At 39.2% G+C, this 16,290-nt stretch overlaps 2 protein-coding genes across 2 annotated transcripts; both read left to right on the forward strand.

The window, feature by feature from the left end:
- The first annotated feature begins 1,469 nt into the window (after positions 1-1,469).
- Positions 1,470-4,903, forward strand: LOC311001735 (ependymin-like). The gene is made up of 7 exons (XM_083992857.1): positions 1,470-1,568; positions 1,724-1,899; positions 2,102-2,136; positions 3,310-3,444; positions 4,072-4,255; positions 4,339-4,426; positions 4,534-4,903. The coding sequence occupies exons 2-7, from the start codon at positions 1,833-1,835 to the stop codon at positions 4,661-4,663; spliced, it is 639 nt and encodes a 212-aa protein (XP_083848983.1). The 5' UTR covers positions 1,470-1,568; positions 1,724-1,832; the 3' UTR covers positions 4,664-4,903.
- A 5,398-nt stretch (positions 4,904-10,301) lies between these two features.
- Positions 10,302-12,856, forward strand: LOC311001737 (ependymin-like). Its single transcript, XM_083992859.1, has 7 exons — positions 10,302-10,356; positions 10,620-10,811; positions 10,987-11,021; positions 11,127-11,261; positions 12,031-12,214; positions 12,298-12,385; positions 12,499-12,856. The coding sequence occupies exons 2-7, from the start codon at positions 10,745-10,747 to the stop codon at positions 12,626-12,628; spliced, it is 639 nt and encodes a 212-aa protein (XP_083848985.1). The 5' UTR covers positions 10,302-10,356; positions 10,620-10,744; the 3' UTR covers positions 12,629-12,856.
- The last annotated feature ends 3,434 nt before the right edge of the window (positions 12,857-16,290 follow it).

Genomic DNA, 16,290 nt, shown 5'->3' on the forward strand with positions numbered 1-16,290 from the left:
CACTGAGAAGCTGTTGGTAATCAGTACCTGTGTATGAATATGAGGGTTTACTGTTTTTATCTATACAAATGTGAAAACATGCCATTGATGCAACTTAAGCTACAATCAATTGTCTAATCTCATGTATTTTCCTCTACCTAAACAGTTTTATAGCCCAGAATATGCAAGACATGGAAATAGAATAGAAAACACTTTATTAACCCATTGGAGAGAAATTCCAGCAGCTTGCATAACCTAAAATAATATAAAAAATATATAAAAATGGTTAACAAGACCTGATGAAGGAGGCAGCTCCTGGTGGGCAGGCCAGCAGGAGAGGAGAGGGCTCCATGTAACCAGATGTGTCCCCCAGCAGTCTAAGCCTATGGCAGCGTAGCTATTAAATGGTTCAGACCTGAGTCAGCCCTACAAGGGAGGTTTAGTAGGGGGGGATGCACACACACAAAGAAAAGGTGAAATTATGAATGTGTCCAAAATAGAATTTAGCCACTGTATATTCATAATTCTGTTGTATGTACACCTGGAAGTCCTTTAAACTATGTCTGTAAAAACAGTCATTTCTGTTTTACTATTGCCTTTTTGTTGTAAGTTGAAATCCTACATTTTCCTGAGATTTTATACAGTTCTTTTTATCAACATTAAACTCAGCACAGCCTTTAATCTCACATCCCAAATGTACCAATGCAGCCAAATTATGTCATAAACTTTACACCTCCATAAGGGAACATATTCCTTTATACCTCTTGTGTGGGCTGTAAACCATTCTGTGAATGAAAGAGGGTGGTGAGAGAACACTATATATTGTTCCATACAATAACAAACTGCTCTGGATTTTACCTCAAAAACTGTAAATTGAGAAGAAACATGACTCCAATAGCCTACTTGTGATGTCTAGAAGTTGTTGTTCTTTTTTTCTTTCATTGTCTCTGAGTGAGTGGATGGCTGTCAAACCTGACTAACAGCAAGAACCACCTGACACTGTTACCAATAATGTTGAACGTAAAGCTGCTCTTGAATGCACATTGTTGTTATTAACACTATAGTGTGAAATAGTCATCCTTTTTTTTTCTTTCTTTTTTTTTTACATTTAATGAGCCTCTGACTTTTTAAACTACAGAATGAATGTAAAAACACTCTGCAACTGATAAGACATTGCTGTATTCTTTATTCAAATATTCAAATGTAACACTGGCAGTTTTTCATAGTGTTGAGATAAAAATCTTTGATATTGATTCAGTGATGTTAACATGAATACAATGTGACTGTGTTGTTAAATAAAGTGTGTGTATGATCTGAACAGAGTGAATTAATGAGGAGGAAGGATACAGGCCACCTGTGACATGCAGGTATTCTTATCTGACAGTCACGCACCTCCAGATCATATGACTGTGATGTCATTGAGCAACATCCTCTCCATCCGCTCCACTTAAACAACAATCCAGTGCTGGTTTTTATGGCGTCCTTACACTGTTGAACACAAACAGCATTCTTTACCCCTGATCCAGTGCACACAGGCCTCACAGCCACTTTATGAAAAGCGATCTTTAATAAACACACATAACTCCAAGGTAATGTACATTTGAAGTGTGAAGTGTGTGTGGTTTAGGTGATTATATTCTAAGTTTGGTTGTAAAAATGTGTACAGATGTAATAGTCTTGACTCACACACGCTGTCTTCCGGGACAAACTTGATGGATGACCAGCTGACCTTTTTTTTACACAGGGTTATAAATAAAACCTGGAGGCTGGATCTTCCCCTGGAGTCTCGGTCTCAGTGTTTATAAGGAAGTGAATCCACACGAGCACCGGAGTGTTTGTAAGAGTGTTCAAACATGCAACTCTTGGTCGTTTTGTCGTGTTTACTGGCCGGCTGCCTGGCAGACAAGCCTACACCATGCAGTAAGTAGAATACAGATAGATATTTCTATCTCAGTTTTCCTTTCTCTTCTATGCTTTTTTATTTATGAGTATTTGTGCTAACAGAGTTTACCATTGCTGACTTAAAAGGCTTATCTAAATCTATTTCATATGACAAAATGTGTGTGGTTAAGTTAAATATTGCAGTGTAATGATTCACATATTTTATATTTCATCTCCACAGCAAGTCCTGCTTTACTGAGCGGTGCCCTCACTGTGGTGAGTGTTCCTATTTTTCAAGCATGTGAAGTCAGGAAATGTGCATCTAAATACAATGTTAAAGAAAAAAGGAAGCAACTCTCACTGAAAAAGACACAACTTGTGGAGGTGCACGGCTGTTTCAATGTGTCATGTGTGTTGACACATTGAAACAGCCGGTCGAAACATCGGTAACACTTTACAATAAGGGTCCTTTAATTAACGTTAGTAAGTACATTATTAATAATTAATATATAAACTAATGCGTTAATTAATGCTGAGTAATGCATACATAATGATAACTAAATACATTAAAGCAGAAGTAAGCGATATTTTTGTGTTAATATAAGTCTTAAATAGTTATATCTTCCGACAGCAATCACTTACATAGAGTGTTTGGACCGAAACACGGGTCTCTCAGTCACTTTGCTCTGCTCTGAGCCGAGCAGAAAACTTTTCTCGTATCCTACAAGTTTTATCCAATGAGGAGAGAGAATGGCATGAAGGGCTGTGTGTGCAGCCAAGGGATGTGCCTGAATGTGGTGACGTAGGGACGAGGACCAATAGATCCATGACGAGGGCGGGGGCTGCTAACTCCATCGGCTGACAAGACGTTATGGTGCGTTCAAGGCAGCCCGTAACTCGTGTATTTCCGACCTGTGAAGTCGTACCAGTTCGATCTGGTACGAGTTCACGAGTCGGAAGTTACGAGTGGCCGTTATAGTGACTTTCACAGGTAAAACAGGTCGGAAAAACACGAGTGGGTTGCCTGGAACGCTACAAAGTCGTAAGTCGTGACTTGAAGGTGTAATTTACGGTTTCAAAAGCCTGCCTGGAACGCAGCATTAGCCAAAACGACCGGATCGCTTACTTCTGCTTTAACTTTGAGTAGTAAACATTAATTAACTGCTTACTAATACATGAATTAATGTGTTTCCTAATCCTAAGTAAGTAATACATAATAATGATTGTTAATATATCTGTTAACAGTTAATTAAAACTTAATAATGTACTAACTAATGTTAATGAAGGGACCCTTATTGTAAAGTCTTACCAAAACATCTGTGTCCTGTCTGTCCTGATGTTCTGCTGATTAAAACTTCCCTAAAGGATTTTTGAGTCTGCTGGCTTTTCTCCCCTCACATCTAAGTATAATGACCATTATGTAAACTCACTGTCATCATCTCTCTCCAGTCTTCACAGAATGAGAAGGTCTTTGCCAACGCTCGGTACGTGTACGATGCAGTGGGGAAACGGACAAGGTTCATGGAGATGGGCACGTATGAGAACAAGAGCTTCATCTTGGATGTTCTCCTGCTCTACGAAGAGGTGACCAAGGCCATGATGGGATTTATTTTACAGATCTGTCACAACAGTTTACAACTGAAAAGTACACAGGAAATTATTTCAAACTGAATTGAATCATGAAATGTAAATTAAGGCTGAGGAATCCGCAATGAGTCAGAGAGATGCTCTTCATGTCTTTGATTGTAAGACAATTTGAAGTGACTGGTTGATAGAACAACAAAACTATAATCTGTTATGGGAGATACAGTGGCAGTTCAATGAATGTGCAAGTTAAAGTGCTCAAATTTAATCTAAATGTATTTTGTAAAGGTAACTTTTTTTTTTATTTGTCCTATTAGACTTAAAGTAAAACAGGAACCATCTCAGTCTCTGTGTCTCCGGCTTCCCTTCAGAAGAGAGGGGGCGCAGTTCTGATTGGTTAACTGTTTTCTGAAGTACCATATGAAAATATAGCAGACTGCTCCATTTTGACATTACAGAGTTACAGAAGTCCTGACAGCTCAGTTTGATATGTCACAGCTTCAATATAAAATCTATCTCATCCTCAAGACAGATAATACCAGACGTTAAATATTTTATTTAGTAAAGGGGTAGAAGAACAAAAAAAGAGTCTAATGCAACAATCCCCCCTCTACTCTCATCCCTCAGCGTACCATGTACCACATTTTCAGACACAACAAAACATGCACTAAAAAGTCATTCAAGGCGGACTTCCAGCCTATGGGAGTTCCAGATGGTGCAACTCTACTGGGCCAGATTGTGCTGGGCAGCTCATCTATACCTCTAGCAGGAATGCTGGTCGACTCCTGGATAGGACATGTACCACAAGGAGGTAATGGTTCAAACTGTCGCCGCTACCTATACCGACGCCATGCGGTTTTATTAACTCAGTTATTTTCATCTCTGTCTCTCCAGGAACGTTTATTACCACAGTCACTGAGTTTGGATGCATCCCAGTCAGCAGTCTTTACCAAACCGACCAGTTTGGATGGCTGATGATGAGGTAAGACTTTCATCAATACTGTTGAAAAAAAAAAACACTACCATAAAATTTGGTATCACAGTGACTGTGCCAAGTGATGATTGTCACTTTTTTTCCCCATTCACTAGCTTCTTTGACAACGTCGTCGGGATCTCAGACCCTCAACTGCTCAACCCCCCAGATTACTGCCCAGATTCAGAAATAGACAGCACAGAGGAACCAGCGGACGTTGTCAGCTTATTCTTTACAAAACATTAAAGGTCCTCATTTAAAATGTCCCAAATCTCCTGCTGCTTGTATCACATTCTCTTCTACCAAAAACAAATCAGAGCATCCTTGACCAGATTTTGCAGAATTGAAAAAAAAAACTGTTAATACAGCCTTTTTTCTGTGATAAAGGTCGTAAGTAACACACTGATTCTTTAACAACATGACCCTGATTGTCCTGACTGTGCCTACATAACTGCCGAATGATCACGCTCCTGAATGTACACAACAATGTATTGTGTTACCACCTGCATTTTTTAATCAATAAATCATATCAATCAATAAAATATGGAATACAAATAATGTGTCTCTTTGAATAATTTCAACATACATTCATGGTGTCGTGTTATTGAGATCTGATGCCTCCTTTATCTAACTTAAGCACCTGCATGTGTGCCAGTTCATGATCTTTGCTTTCTGTCTTTGTGGTGGCTACTTCCTCCAATTTAGTTTTGTCCTACCCATGGAGTATCGGTGTTAAAGCGCCACAAAGCTGAGTTTGACCAAAAGAACACTGTATTTTGACTGTAGCGTGCTGAGCTCATCTGTTGTTGATTGGAATTAGTTCTTTTCTTTCAGTGCGCCAGGCCAGGGTGCCATTTATATGCATCCCTGCTGAGGTTTCTACACTTAGTAAAAGCACTGGTACATGAATTTTGTTTGCACCATTCTTCCTGTGCTGCACCTGAGGTGAGTGGGCGATTTCAACGCAGAGCACTTGGTCTATTCTGTCTCTCCACAAGTGGACTCTGTGTCTAGTTTTGTTTAGATTGTGTTGGACTGCCATTTTTGGAAATATTAAAGCATCTGTGTATAGTTCCAAATCTCAGTAGTCCAGCCTTCTTTTCTTATCTTAAACTTGTATTGAAACTGTCTCCTCTGGTTGCAGCCCTTTGCAGCTCCAGTCCAGGCCACTCAGTCATTGTGGATTATCTGAAAGAAACATTTGGCTGAGTCTTTTATATCAACATAACTACACTTAAAGCCCCCCCCCCCCCCCCATTTTTATGTGCTTGTGGTGTCTGTTTGATTGCTGTTTTGACAGCTAAAGGACCTTGCAGTGGCATGCTGGGACCATCACCAGCTTGTGCATAGCAGAGAGAGCTGTATTTGTCTCCCTGTGCAGGTGACAGTGCATTTATCATCAAACAACATGAGGGTTCTGGTTCTGCTTGTGAGCCTACACAGAGCAACACAGACATTGTTACTTCAGCGTCTGTGTTGCTCTGTGCCTTTGATTCTCCCCCGAATGACTAAATTGCCATCTTGCTAATAGTGTTCTGCAAGCGTTCCATTTGAATTACAACCGTATCTTTAATTTAGTCAGCATTCCCACCACTACCAACCAGAGGCCATTCCTGTGCTAAGTGTTGCCCCCTAAGTCTTGAATTGATTAATACATTTGAAAAGTTTCATTCACCCTTGATGATTGACTGGATTACTCTGATTTAATATAGGGCAATACACAGCCAATGCACTTGTATGTATGGAAAGTATTGTACAATATAGGTCAATGAATGTTTAGTAAGAAAAAATTGAAAGTTCAGACCAACTGAGATGTCTGGGCTAGGAGGCATGGGAAATCTTGATCTTGTACATGACATCAGTAAATGTCATGTAAAACACAGAAGACATACAGTATGCCATGCTGTCCCTCAGGGTGTCAACTATAAGAACCACTCGTGCTGCAAGAAGCCACTTCCAACCACTGGCACTTGCACAGGAGGTTGCTTCCCTGCTGGGACAGATTGTGTTGGGTTCTCCTGGACTCTGGCTAGACCTGGCTGGAAGAGCTGCAGCTGAACAATAGAAATAAAACAGGAAGAGGAAATTAGACAGAAAAGTCATGTGATGCATTGCAGCACATAACTGTCTGTGGCTGATGACCTGTGTATTTTAGGTTCATGAACCTGCTTGTCTGGTTGTGCTGCCTAAACCTAACCACTTCTGGAGCAAAGTGCATGAGCCATGCATGAGTCTCAGCCTGTTCAGCATTCACGGTTCCTAAATATTAGAAATTCAAAATTTCATACTTTTTCGAGATCCAAATTTCCATACTATGTCACCAAATAATTTCCAGGAGATTGTAGCTAGGTACAATAGCGCATACAAAATAATGGTAACACTTTACTTGAATACGTGTTCATAAGACTGACATAACACTGTCACTGGCGTGACTACTCGTGACCCCATTTTGACATCACAAATTTCTGGCGACCCCGCGATTACGTGCAGTCACGTGATCATAATTGGCCGTCAATCAAGATGCGCCAGCTCAGATATTTTTATATGCTGCATTTTATTTGCTTGTGTGTGGTGTTTTTAATCAGAATTTAAAAAAAAATAAAATTAGTTAAAATATTTTTATCAAATTATTTTTTAATCGATTACATTTCAGGCGACCACATTTGAATTCCAGGCGACCGCACGTGGGGTCCCGACCCTAAGGTTGAAAAACACTGACATAACCTGTCATAGCAAACGTAATTGCCAAACTTTAAAAAATTATGTCCAGTTGTCATAACAAGGACATCTCAAACAATGTCAACTTTGCATCAAAAGTAACACAACTTATCGATTGACACCTATGTAACTTAACTTAACTGTCATAATTGATGTTTATGACAGACGTCATGTCATGATTATGACAGTGTTATGTCAGTTTTATGAACACGTATTCACCCAAATAACCTCACATAAGACCAAACCCAGATAAGTATTAAGATAAATATATTTCCACACAATAGTTTCCATTTTCCATAAAAATGTATAAAACCAAATTATATACTTTCCATACTTGCATATAGGAACCCTGAGCATTGCTTCAACAATGATGGTCAGCCCTCAGCATTCATATATGTTTTCCTCAGGAAATGTATTCTCTAGTTCTTGTTTCTTGTCTTGGTACTCGGTACTTGGTAGTTTTCCCCGGATAGGAGAAGGACAGATAAAAATAGTTACACATTGTAATATTGGCAGCTTGTGTAAGAGTGTAAGAGAAGACTACAGTGGATGGATGGATGGATGGATGGATGGATGGATGGATGGATGGATGGATGGATGGATGGATGGATGGATGGATGGATGGATGGATGGATGGATGGATGGATGGATGGATGGATGGATGGAGGCTGAACAGAAGGAATCTCAGCAACCCCAATGCCATACACAAACAATACAAGATGCTACATCACCATACGGACATTATGCCATAAACTAGTAAAAAGATTACTGTGTAGATGTGAATTTCAATGCAACACATATCCACACTGCATTGCACACATATAACCTGGGCGTATGTCAACTATGCATCAATAATATTATCTGATTTGTTAAGTGAATGACTTTAACCATTTGCTACATCTGTTCCTCTACTGGTACTACTACTTAAATAACTCTATATTATTGTCATAATAGTCTTTTTATGCAACCTTTTTGGTTCATTTGCTTATGTTTCTGTGATGTGTATAAATCGCTGAGACTCCTTGGTGGTGAAAAAGCATGCTGTAGTGTGCTTGATGAGGGAGTCTGCTACTGTTCCACCACTAGATGGCAATGTATAATAAGAAATAAAAGGGAATGAACCTCAAACCCATGAGTATTGTGAATGACTGAACTTCTAGAAGCATGTTTTAAGTCCAAATGTATTACAACAAATGGAAACACAAATAATAACAATAATGTGAAATAAGGGACTCGGATTGTTTCTTTTTCAATCATTGTCAATAATTTATTAATTTCACATTATGACCACACACACATAAGGCAAGACAACTCAATGTGCTTTACATAAAGACAAAACATTTAAGAAGAACAGCATAAAACAGCATAAAAACAAACATTTTTTTAATTAAAAAAATTGTAAGCATTAAACATAGAGTTAAAAGCAAGAGCAAAGAAGAATTTAAAAAAAAAAAGTAGAAGAAAAGAAAATAGATGAGTTTAAAGTTCTTAAAAAGAGTTCAGCTGTAAAAGAGAAATGTTTTAACTTGGATTTACAGTTGGAGCTGATTTCAGTTCTGTTGGTGGTTTGTTCCAGTTGTGTGCAGCATAACAGCTGAATGCCGCTTCACTGTGTCTAGTTTGAACTCTGTCCTCCACTATCTGAGCTGGGTCAGAGTTTGACCCTAATCAAACTCATCAAATACACAATCCAACAACTTCAAAACGCTCTCATGGACACGTTGTGTTGTGACCTGTTCATTCACCACGCTATGAAATGATAATAACGGAACGTTACAAGGTAAATTCATGCAAAACTGCTGATGCATGTTCCCATCGGGGGCAGTTTTTCAGCAAGCAGTCTCTGCATTTGCCCCGAAAACAACTCTGTCTTGTAACGTTCCGTTATTATCTCATAGCGTGGTGAATGTGCAGGTCACAACTTTTCCACAAGAGCGTTTTGGAGTTGTTGGATTGTGTATTTGATGAGTTTGATGAGGGAAACCAGGAAATCCCATTAGCCTCCGTAAGCGTAGCTCTGAGCAGCTGGCGGCTCTGCTCCGCCATTCTTAAAATAGCTTGCACCAACATTTAAAGGTAACGAACCTACGACTATAGGGATTATGGCAATGGGCCAATTTGCCAAAATGTTGAACTATCCCTTTAAATTCAGCACAACCTTTAATCTCACATCCCAAATGTACCAACACAGCCAAATTATGCCCTAAACTTTACACCTCAATAAGGGAACATATTCCTTTATACCTCTTGTGTGGGCTGTAAATCATTCTGTGAATGAAAGAGGGTGGTGAGAGAACACAATATTGTTCCATACAATAACAAACAGCTCTGGATTTTACCTCAAAAACTGTAAATTGAGAAGAAACATAGTAAGTAAAGTAAGTAAAACTTTATTTATATAGCACCCATCATAGTACGCGTACACAGAGTGCTTCACATTATGGAAAAAAGACATTCAATCACACAAACAGTATAAAACACATTTGGTACAGGGGAAAAAACCTCCTATCAATTAAACATCACTCCAATAACCTACTTGTGATGTCTACTTTTAAAATTTAGATTACCTTTTTTTTGAGTGAGTGAGTAGATGACCACTAACCAGACTGACAGCTGGAATCACCTGACACTGTCATAAATATATTGAGTGTAAAGCTGCATTGTTGTTATTAACACTATAGTGTGAAATAGTCAGCTTTTTAACATTTAATGACCCTCTGACTTTTTAAACTTCAGGTTATAGAATGGATGTAAAAAGTAAACACACTGCAACTCAATAAGACATTACAATGTACAATTAAAGGGGATAGTACAATGTGTGAATTTATTCAAATGTAATGTAACACTGCCCGTTTTTAGTGTTGAAATACAAGTCATTGTTTCAGGGATGCTAATATGAATATACAATGTGACTGTGTTGTTAAATAAAATGTGTGTATGATCTGAACAGAGTGAATTAATGAGGAGGAAGGATACAGGCCACCTGTGACATGCAGGTATTCTTATCTGACAGTAGTCACGCACCTCCAGATCATATGACTGTGATGTCATTGAGCAACATCCTCTCCATCCGCTCCACTCAAACAACAATCCAGTGCTGGTTTTTATGGCCTCCTTACACTGTTGAACACAAACAGCATTCTTTACCCCTGATCCAGTGCACACAGGCCTCACAGCCACTTTATGAAAAGCGATCTTTAATAAACACACATAACTCCAAGGTAATGTACATTCGTGGTTTGTGGAAGTGTTTCCTGTGTGGTTTAGGTGATTATTATTGGTTTGGTTGTAAAAATGTGTACAGATGTAATAGTCTTCACCTACACTCTCTGTCCTTCTGTGACAAACATTAACCAGTTCATAGTACAGAAAGTAGAGCAGATGTTATGTGGTGGAAGACGTAGGCTAATGGCTTTTATAGGCTTTTAGCTGATAGCAGAAGCCTTTCAGTTTGAGCACCTGACCTTTTTTTTTTACACATCAGGGTTATAATAAAACCTGGAGGCTGGACCTTCCCCTGGAGTATCGGTCTCAGTGTTTATAAGGAAGTGAATCCACACGAGCACCGGAGTGTTTGTAAGAGTGAACAGGAGGGAGGAAACTTCAAATATGCAACTCTTGGTCGTTTTGTCGTGTTTACTGGCTGGCTGCCTGGCAGGCAAGCCTAAACCATGCAGTAAGTAGAATACAGATATCTTAGTTTTCCTTTACTTTTATGCTTTTTTTAATTCGCATTAGTATTTGTGCTAAGAGATTTACTGAGAGGCTTATCTAAATCTATTTTTGCATTAAAATGTGTGTGATTATGTTAAATATTGCAGTGTAATGATTCACACATTTTATCTTCACAGATAGTCCTCCTCTTCTAAGCGGATCCCTCACTGTGGTGAGTGTTTGTATTTTCCAAGCATGTGCAGGCAGGAAATGTGCATCATGACTATGCATAATTACCATATGTAAACTCTAACTGACTGTTATCATCTCTCTCCAGTCTTCACAGAATGAGAAGGTTTTTGCCAACGCTGAGTACGTGTACGATGCACTGGGACAGCGGACAAGGTTCATGGAGTTGGGCACGTATGAGAACAAGACCTTCACCTTTGATGTTCTCCTGCTCTACAGAGAGGTGACCTAACTCATAATGGGATTTATTTTACAGGGCTGTCACAACAGTTTACAACTGAGAAGTATATGGGAACTGAATTTAATTTTAGACTAAGGAATAGGCAATAAGTCAGAGAGAGTCTCTTGAATTGTCTTTGATTATGACAAAATTTGACGTGATCTTTGCATATACTGACACAAAGAGTGCTCCTTTGGTTGATAGAATTTTTTATGGGAGATTGAGTGTGCAAGTTAAAGTGCTCAAATTTAATCAAAACATTCCCCATAGGTAACATAATTTTACATTTGTCCTCTTAGACTTGAAGTAAAACAGGAACCATCTCAGTGTAGGTGCATGTCTCCTCGGGCTTTTTTCTGGACTAGTAACAACAGGTCAGTTAACCAATCAGAAGAGAGGGGGCGCTGTTCTGACTGTTTTCTGAGTGAGCATTTGTCTGTGGTCTGACTCTTTGATATGACATAGTTTTAATATAAAAGCTATTGCATCCTCAAGATAGATAATATCAAACTTAATTATGTTTTATTCATTCTTTTTTTTATTATTATTCTTATTTAATTTTTATTTTACGTAACAAAACTGCAGCTGTCTCTTTTTAGAATTATTGTCTTGTTTTAAATGTGTCTCCTTTTTATTTTGCAAACACCATGACAGGGAGAGCGGCTTCTCGCTCCCACGTTAAATAAGGTTTTTTCATGAAAGTGACAATAAATTGAATTGAATTTAAGTATTTTATTTAGTAACTCTCAACTCTCAACTCTCATCCCTTTAGGGTGTCATGTACGAGATATCCAGACACAACCGAACATGCAAGAAAAGGCCAATTAAGGACAGCTTCCATCCTCTAGGAGTTCCAGATGGAGCATCTCTGCTGGGCCAAGTTGTGCTGGGCAGCTCATCCGCATCTTTCGAAGGAATGCTGGTCAACTCCTGGATCGGAGATATGCCAAAAGGAGGTAATGGTTCAAACTGTTATCACTGCCTATACCGACACCGTGCCGTTTTATTAACTCAGTTATTTTCATCTCTGTCCCTCCAGGAAAGTACATGATGACAGTCACTGAGGTTGGATGCATCCCAGTCACCAGTCTGTACCAGACCGACAAGTTTGGATGGCTGATGATGAGGTAAGACTTTCATCAATACTGTAGGAAAAAAAACACTTTCAATACTATAAAATTCAATGTTGTTGTGTGACAGTGCCAAGTGATAATTGTGTCACTTTGTTTCCATTCACTAGCTATTATAACAACCTCATTGGCATCTCAGACCCTCAACTGCTCAACCCCCCAGATTTCTGCCCAGATTCAGAAACAGACAGCACAGAGGAACCAGTGGATCTTGTCAGCTTGTTCTTTACAAAGCAATAAAGGTCCTCATTTCAAATGTCTCAAATCCTGCTGCTTATATCACATTCACTGCCTCAAACAAATCAGAGCATCCTTGACCAGATTTTGTAGAATTGAAAAAAACAAACAGTCAATACAGCCTTTTTTCTGTGATAAAGGTTGGAGGAAAGTAACACTCTGATTCTTTAACAACATGACCCTGATTGTCATGACTGTGCCTACATAACTGCCGAATGATCACGCTCCTGAATGTACACAACAATGTATTGTGTTTTTTATCAATAAAAATATGGAATACAAAATAATGTGTTTCTTTGAATAATTTCAACATACATCATCCCTTCATGGTGGGACCCAGTGCTCCCATCTAGTGTTACAGATCTGATGCCTCCCTCATTTGTGAACCCAGTCACTTCCTCCACTTTAGTTTTGTCCTACCTCTGGAGTATCTGTGTTACAGCGCCACAAACTGAGTTTGAACCAAAATAACACTGTATATTGACTGTAGTGTCACCTGTTGCTTTTTACTGTTTGATTTGCATTAGTCCTTTTCTTCCAGTGCTGGGTGCCATAGTAGGAGGCTATTCCCCAGTGAGGTTCCTACACTTAAAGGGATAGTTCACCCAAAATTCAAATTTCACTTATTATCTACTCACCCTCATGTCGACTAAGAGATGTGAGAATTTTCAGAGTCCCCCGTGCCTTCTCAGAGTTACAGGGGGGGTCCGCGCAGCAGTATTTGTCCATATAATGGTTGTGAATGGATACCACTTTTCTTCGTCCAAAAAGACACACCAAAAAAGCAGTGAACTGAGACACTGGGAGCTTAAAATATAGACTTATTTAATTTTTTTCGGAACAATTTCTCATGTCTGGGCTTCAATACAAGATGGACATTACATACGGGCAGCATGGAGGTATTTGGATGTTTTTTGGTGTGTCTTTTTGGACGAAGAAAAGTGGTATCCATTCACAACCATTATATGGACAAATACTGCTGCGCGGACCCCCCCTGTAACTCTGAGAAGGCACGGAGGACTCTGAAAATTCTCACAGCTCTTAGTCGACATGAGGGTGAGTAGATAATGAGTGAAATTTGAATTTTGGGTGAACTATCCCTTTAACAGTAAAAACGCTGGAACGTGAATTTTGTTTGCATCATTCTTCCTGTGCTGCACCTGAGGTGAGTGGGCGATTTCACTTGGTCTATTCTGTCTCTCCACAAGTGGACTCAGTGTCTAGTTTTGTTTAGATTGTGTTGGACTGCCATTTTTGGAAATATTAAATCATCTGCGTATAGTTCCAAATCTCTGTAGTTCAGCCTTCTTTTCTTATCTTAAACTTGTATTGAAACCTACTTTGGCTCCTCTGGTTGCAGCCCTTTGCAGCTCCAGTCCAGGCCACTCAGTCATTGTGGATTATCTGAATGAAACATTTGGCTGAGTCTTTTATATCAACACAACTACACTCAAAGTTCTTGAGACAGTTTCTCCTGGAGTGCAATTCCCCAGGTGTTATTGTCGGCCCATTTTAAGCCCTTTACCACAATAAGATACTTTATTCTTTACAGGGTTATGATTTTATTTGGTTGTATTTTATGAATGCATCATGTTTTTAAGAATGTATGACCATTCAAGCCTCACGTGGTTTTACTTTGATGTCAGTGATTATGACCTTCCATGTTAAGGAGTAGCTCATTATCACAGAAACAGAAATATAGAGGGTAAACATTTTAACCTTTTGAACCCAAATTTTCCTTTTTACATCCCCTATAAAATTCTATGATCTAGGAGTTTAGTGGTTGCTGTAAGTTTTTATGAGTGTGTGGTGTCTGTTTGATTGCTGTTTTGACAGCTAAAGGACCTTGCAGTGGCATGCTGGGACCATCACCAGCTTGTGCATAGCAGAGAGAGCTGTATTTGTCTCCCTGTGCAGGTGACAGCGCATTTATCATCAAACAACATGAGAGTTCTGCTTGTGAGCCTACACAGAGCAACACAGACATTGTTACTGCAGCGTCTGTGTTGCTCTGTGCCTTTGATTCTCCCCTGAATTCTCTGATCTCAGAGGCACACTGCAGTTCTCTTGCTCCATTATAGGGAATGATGAAATTGCCATCTAGCTAATAGTGTTTTGCAAGCGTTCCATTTGAATTACAACCGTATCTTTAATTTAGTCAGCATCCCCACCACTACCAACCAGAGGCCTTTCCTGTGCTAAGTGTTGCCCCTTTAATTATGCTATTGTGTAAATCTAAAAGTCTTAAAGTGATTCATACATTTGAAAAGTTTCATTCACCCCTGATGATTGACTGGATTCCTCTGATTTAATGTAGTCTAGTTTAGAGTAATACACAGCCAATGCACTTGTATGTATGGGAAGTATTGTACAATATAGGCCAATGAATGTTTAGTAAGAACAAATTGAAAGTTCAGACCAACTGAGATGTCTGGGCTAGGAGGCATGGGGAATCCTGAGTTTGGATCTTGTACATGACATCAGTAAATGTCATGTAAAACACAGAAGATATATGCCATGCTGTCCCTCAGGGTGTCAACTATAAGAACCACTCGTGCTGCAAGAAGCCACTTCCAACCACTGGCACTTGCACAGGAGGTTGCTTCCCTGTTGGGACAGATTGTGTTGGGTTCCCCTGGACACAGACTCCTGGCTTAGACCTGGCTGGAAGAGCTGCAGCTGAACAATAGAAATAGATCGGGAAGAGGAAATTAGACAGAAGTGTCATGTGATGCACTGCAGCACATACAGTAACTCTCTGTGGCTGGTGACCTGTGTATTGTAGGTTCCTGAACCTGCTTGTCTGGTTGTTCTGCCTGAACCTAACCACTTCTGGAGCAAATGCATGAGTCTCTTAATCAGCCTGTTCAGCATTAAATTATGCAATTACTGTAATTTAATTTTATTAATTGTTTTTCATTATTCTGAATTTGTATGCCATTATGTCACTAAATAATTTGCAGGAGATTGTAGATACAATAGCACATATACAAAAAATAACTTCATATAAGACCAAACCCAGATAAGTATTAAGATAATAGTTAATATTAATAATAATAGTTTCCATTTTCCATACTTTTCCAGACCTGGAAATATCAAATTTCATACTTTTCCATACTTGCGTATAGGAACCCTGAGCATTGCTTCAGCAATGGTGGTCAGCCTGCAGCATTCATATGTGTTTTCTTCAGAAAATGTATTCTCTAGTTCTTGTTTCTTGTCTTGGTACTCAAGAAGTGTGCGAGTGTTGATCCTGCCTTCCAAAGTTTTCCCAGGACAGGAGAAGGACAGATAAAAATAGTTACACATTGTAATATTGGCAGCTTGTGTAAGAAAAAACTACAGTGGATGGATGGATGGATGGATGGATGGATGGATGGATGGATGGATGGATGGATGGATGGATGGATGGATGGATGGATGGATGGATGGATGGATGGATGGATGGATGGAGGCTGAACAGAAGGAATCTCAGCAATCCCAGTGCCATACACAAACAATACAAGATGCTACATCACCTTACGGACATATGCCTTAAACTAGTAAAAAGATTACTGTGTAGATGTGAATTTCAATGCAACACATATCCACACTGCATTGCACACATATAACCTGGACGTATGTCAACTATGCATCAATAATATTATCTGATTTGTTAAGTGAAT

This window comes from Trachurus trachurus, assembly GCF_905171665.1.
Source record: "Trachurus trachurus genome assembly, chromosome: 18".
Lineage (NCBI taxonomy): Eukaryota > Metazoa > Chordata > Actinopteri > Carangiformes > Carangidae > Trachurus > Trachurus trachurus.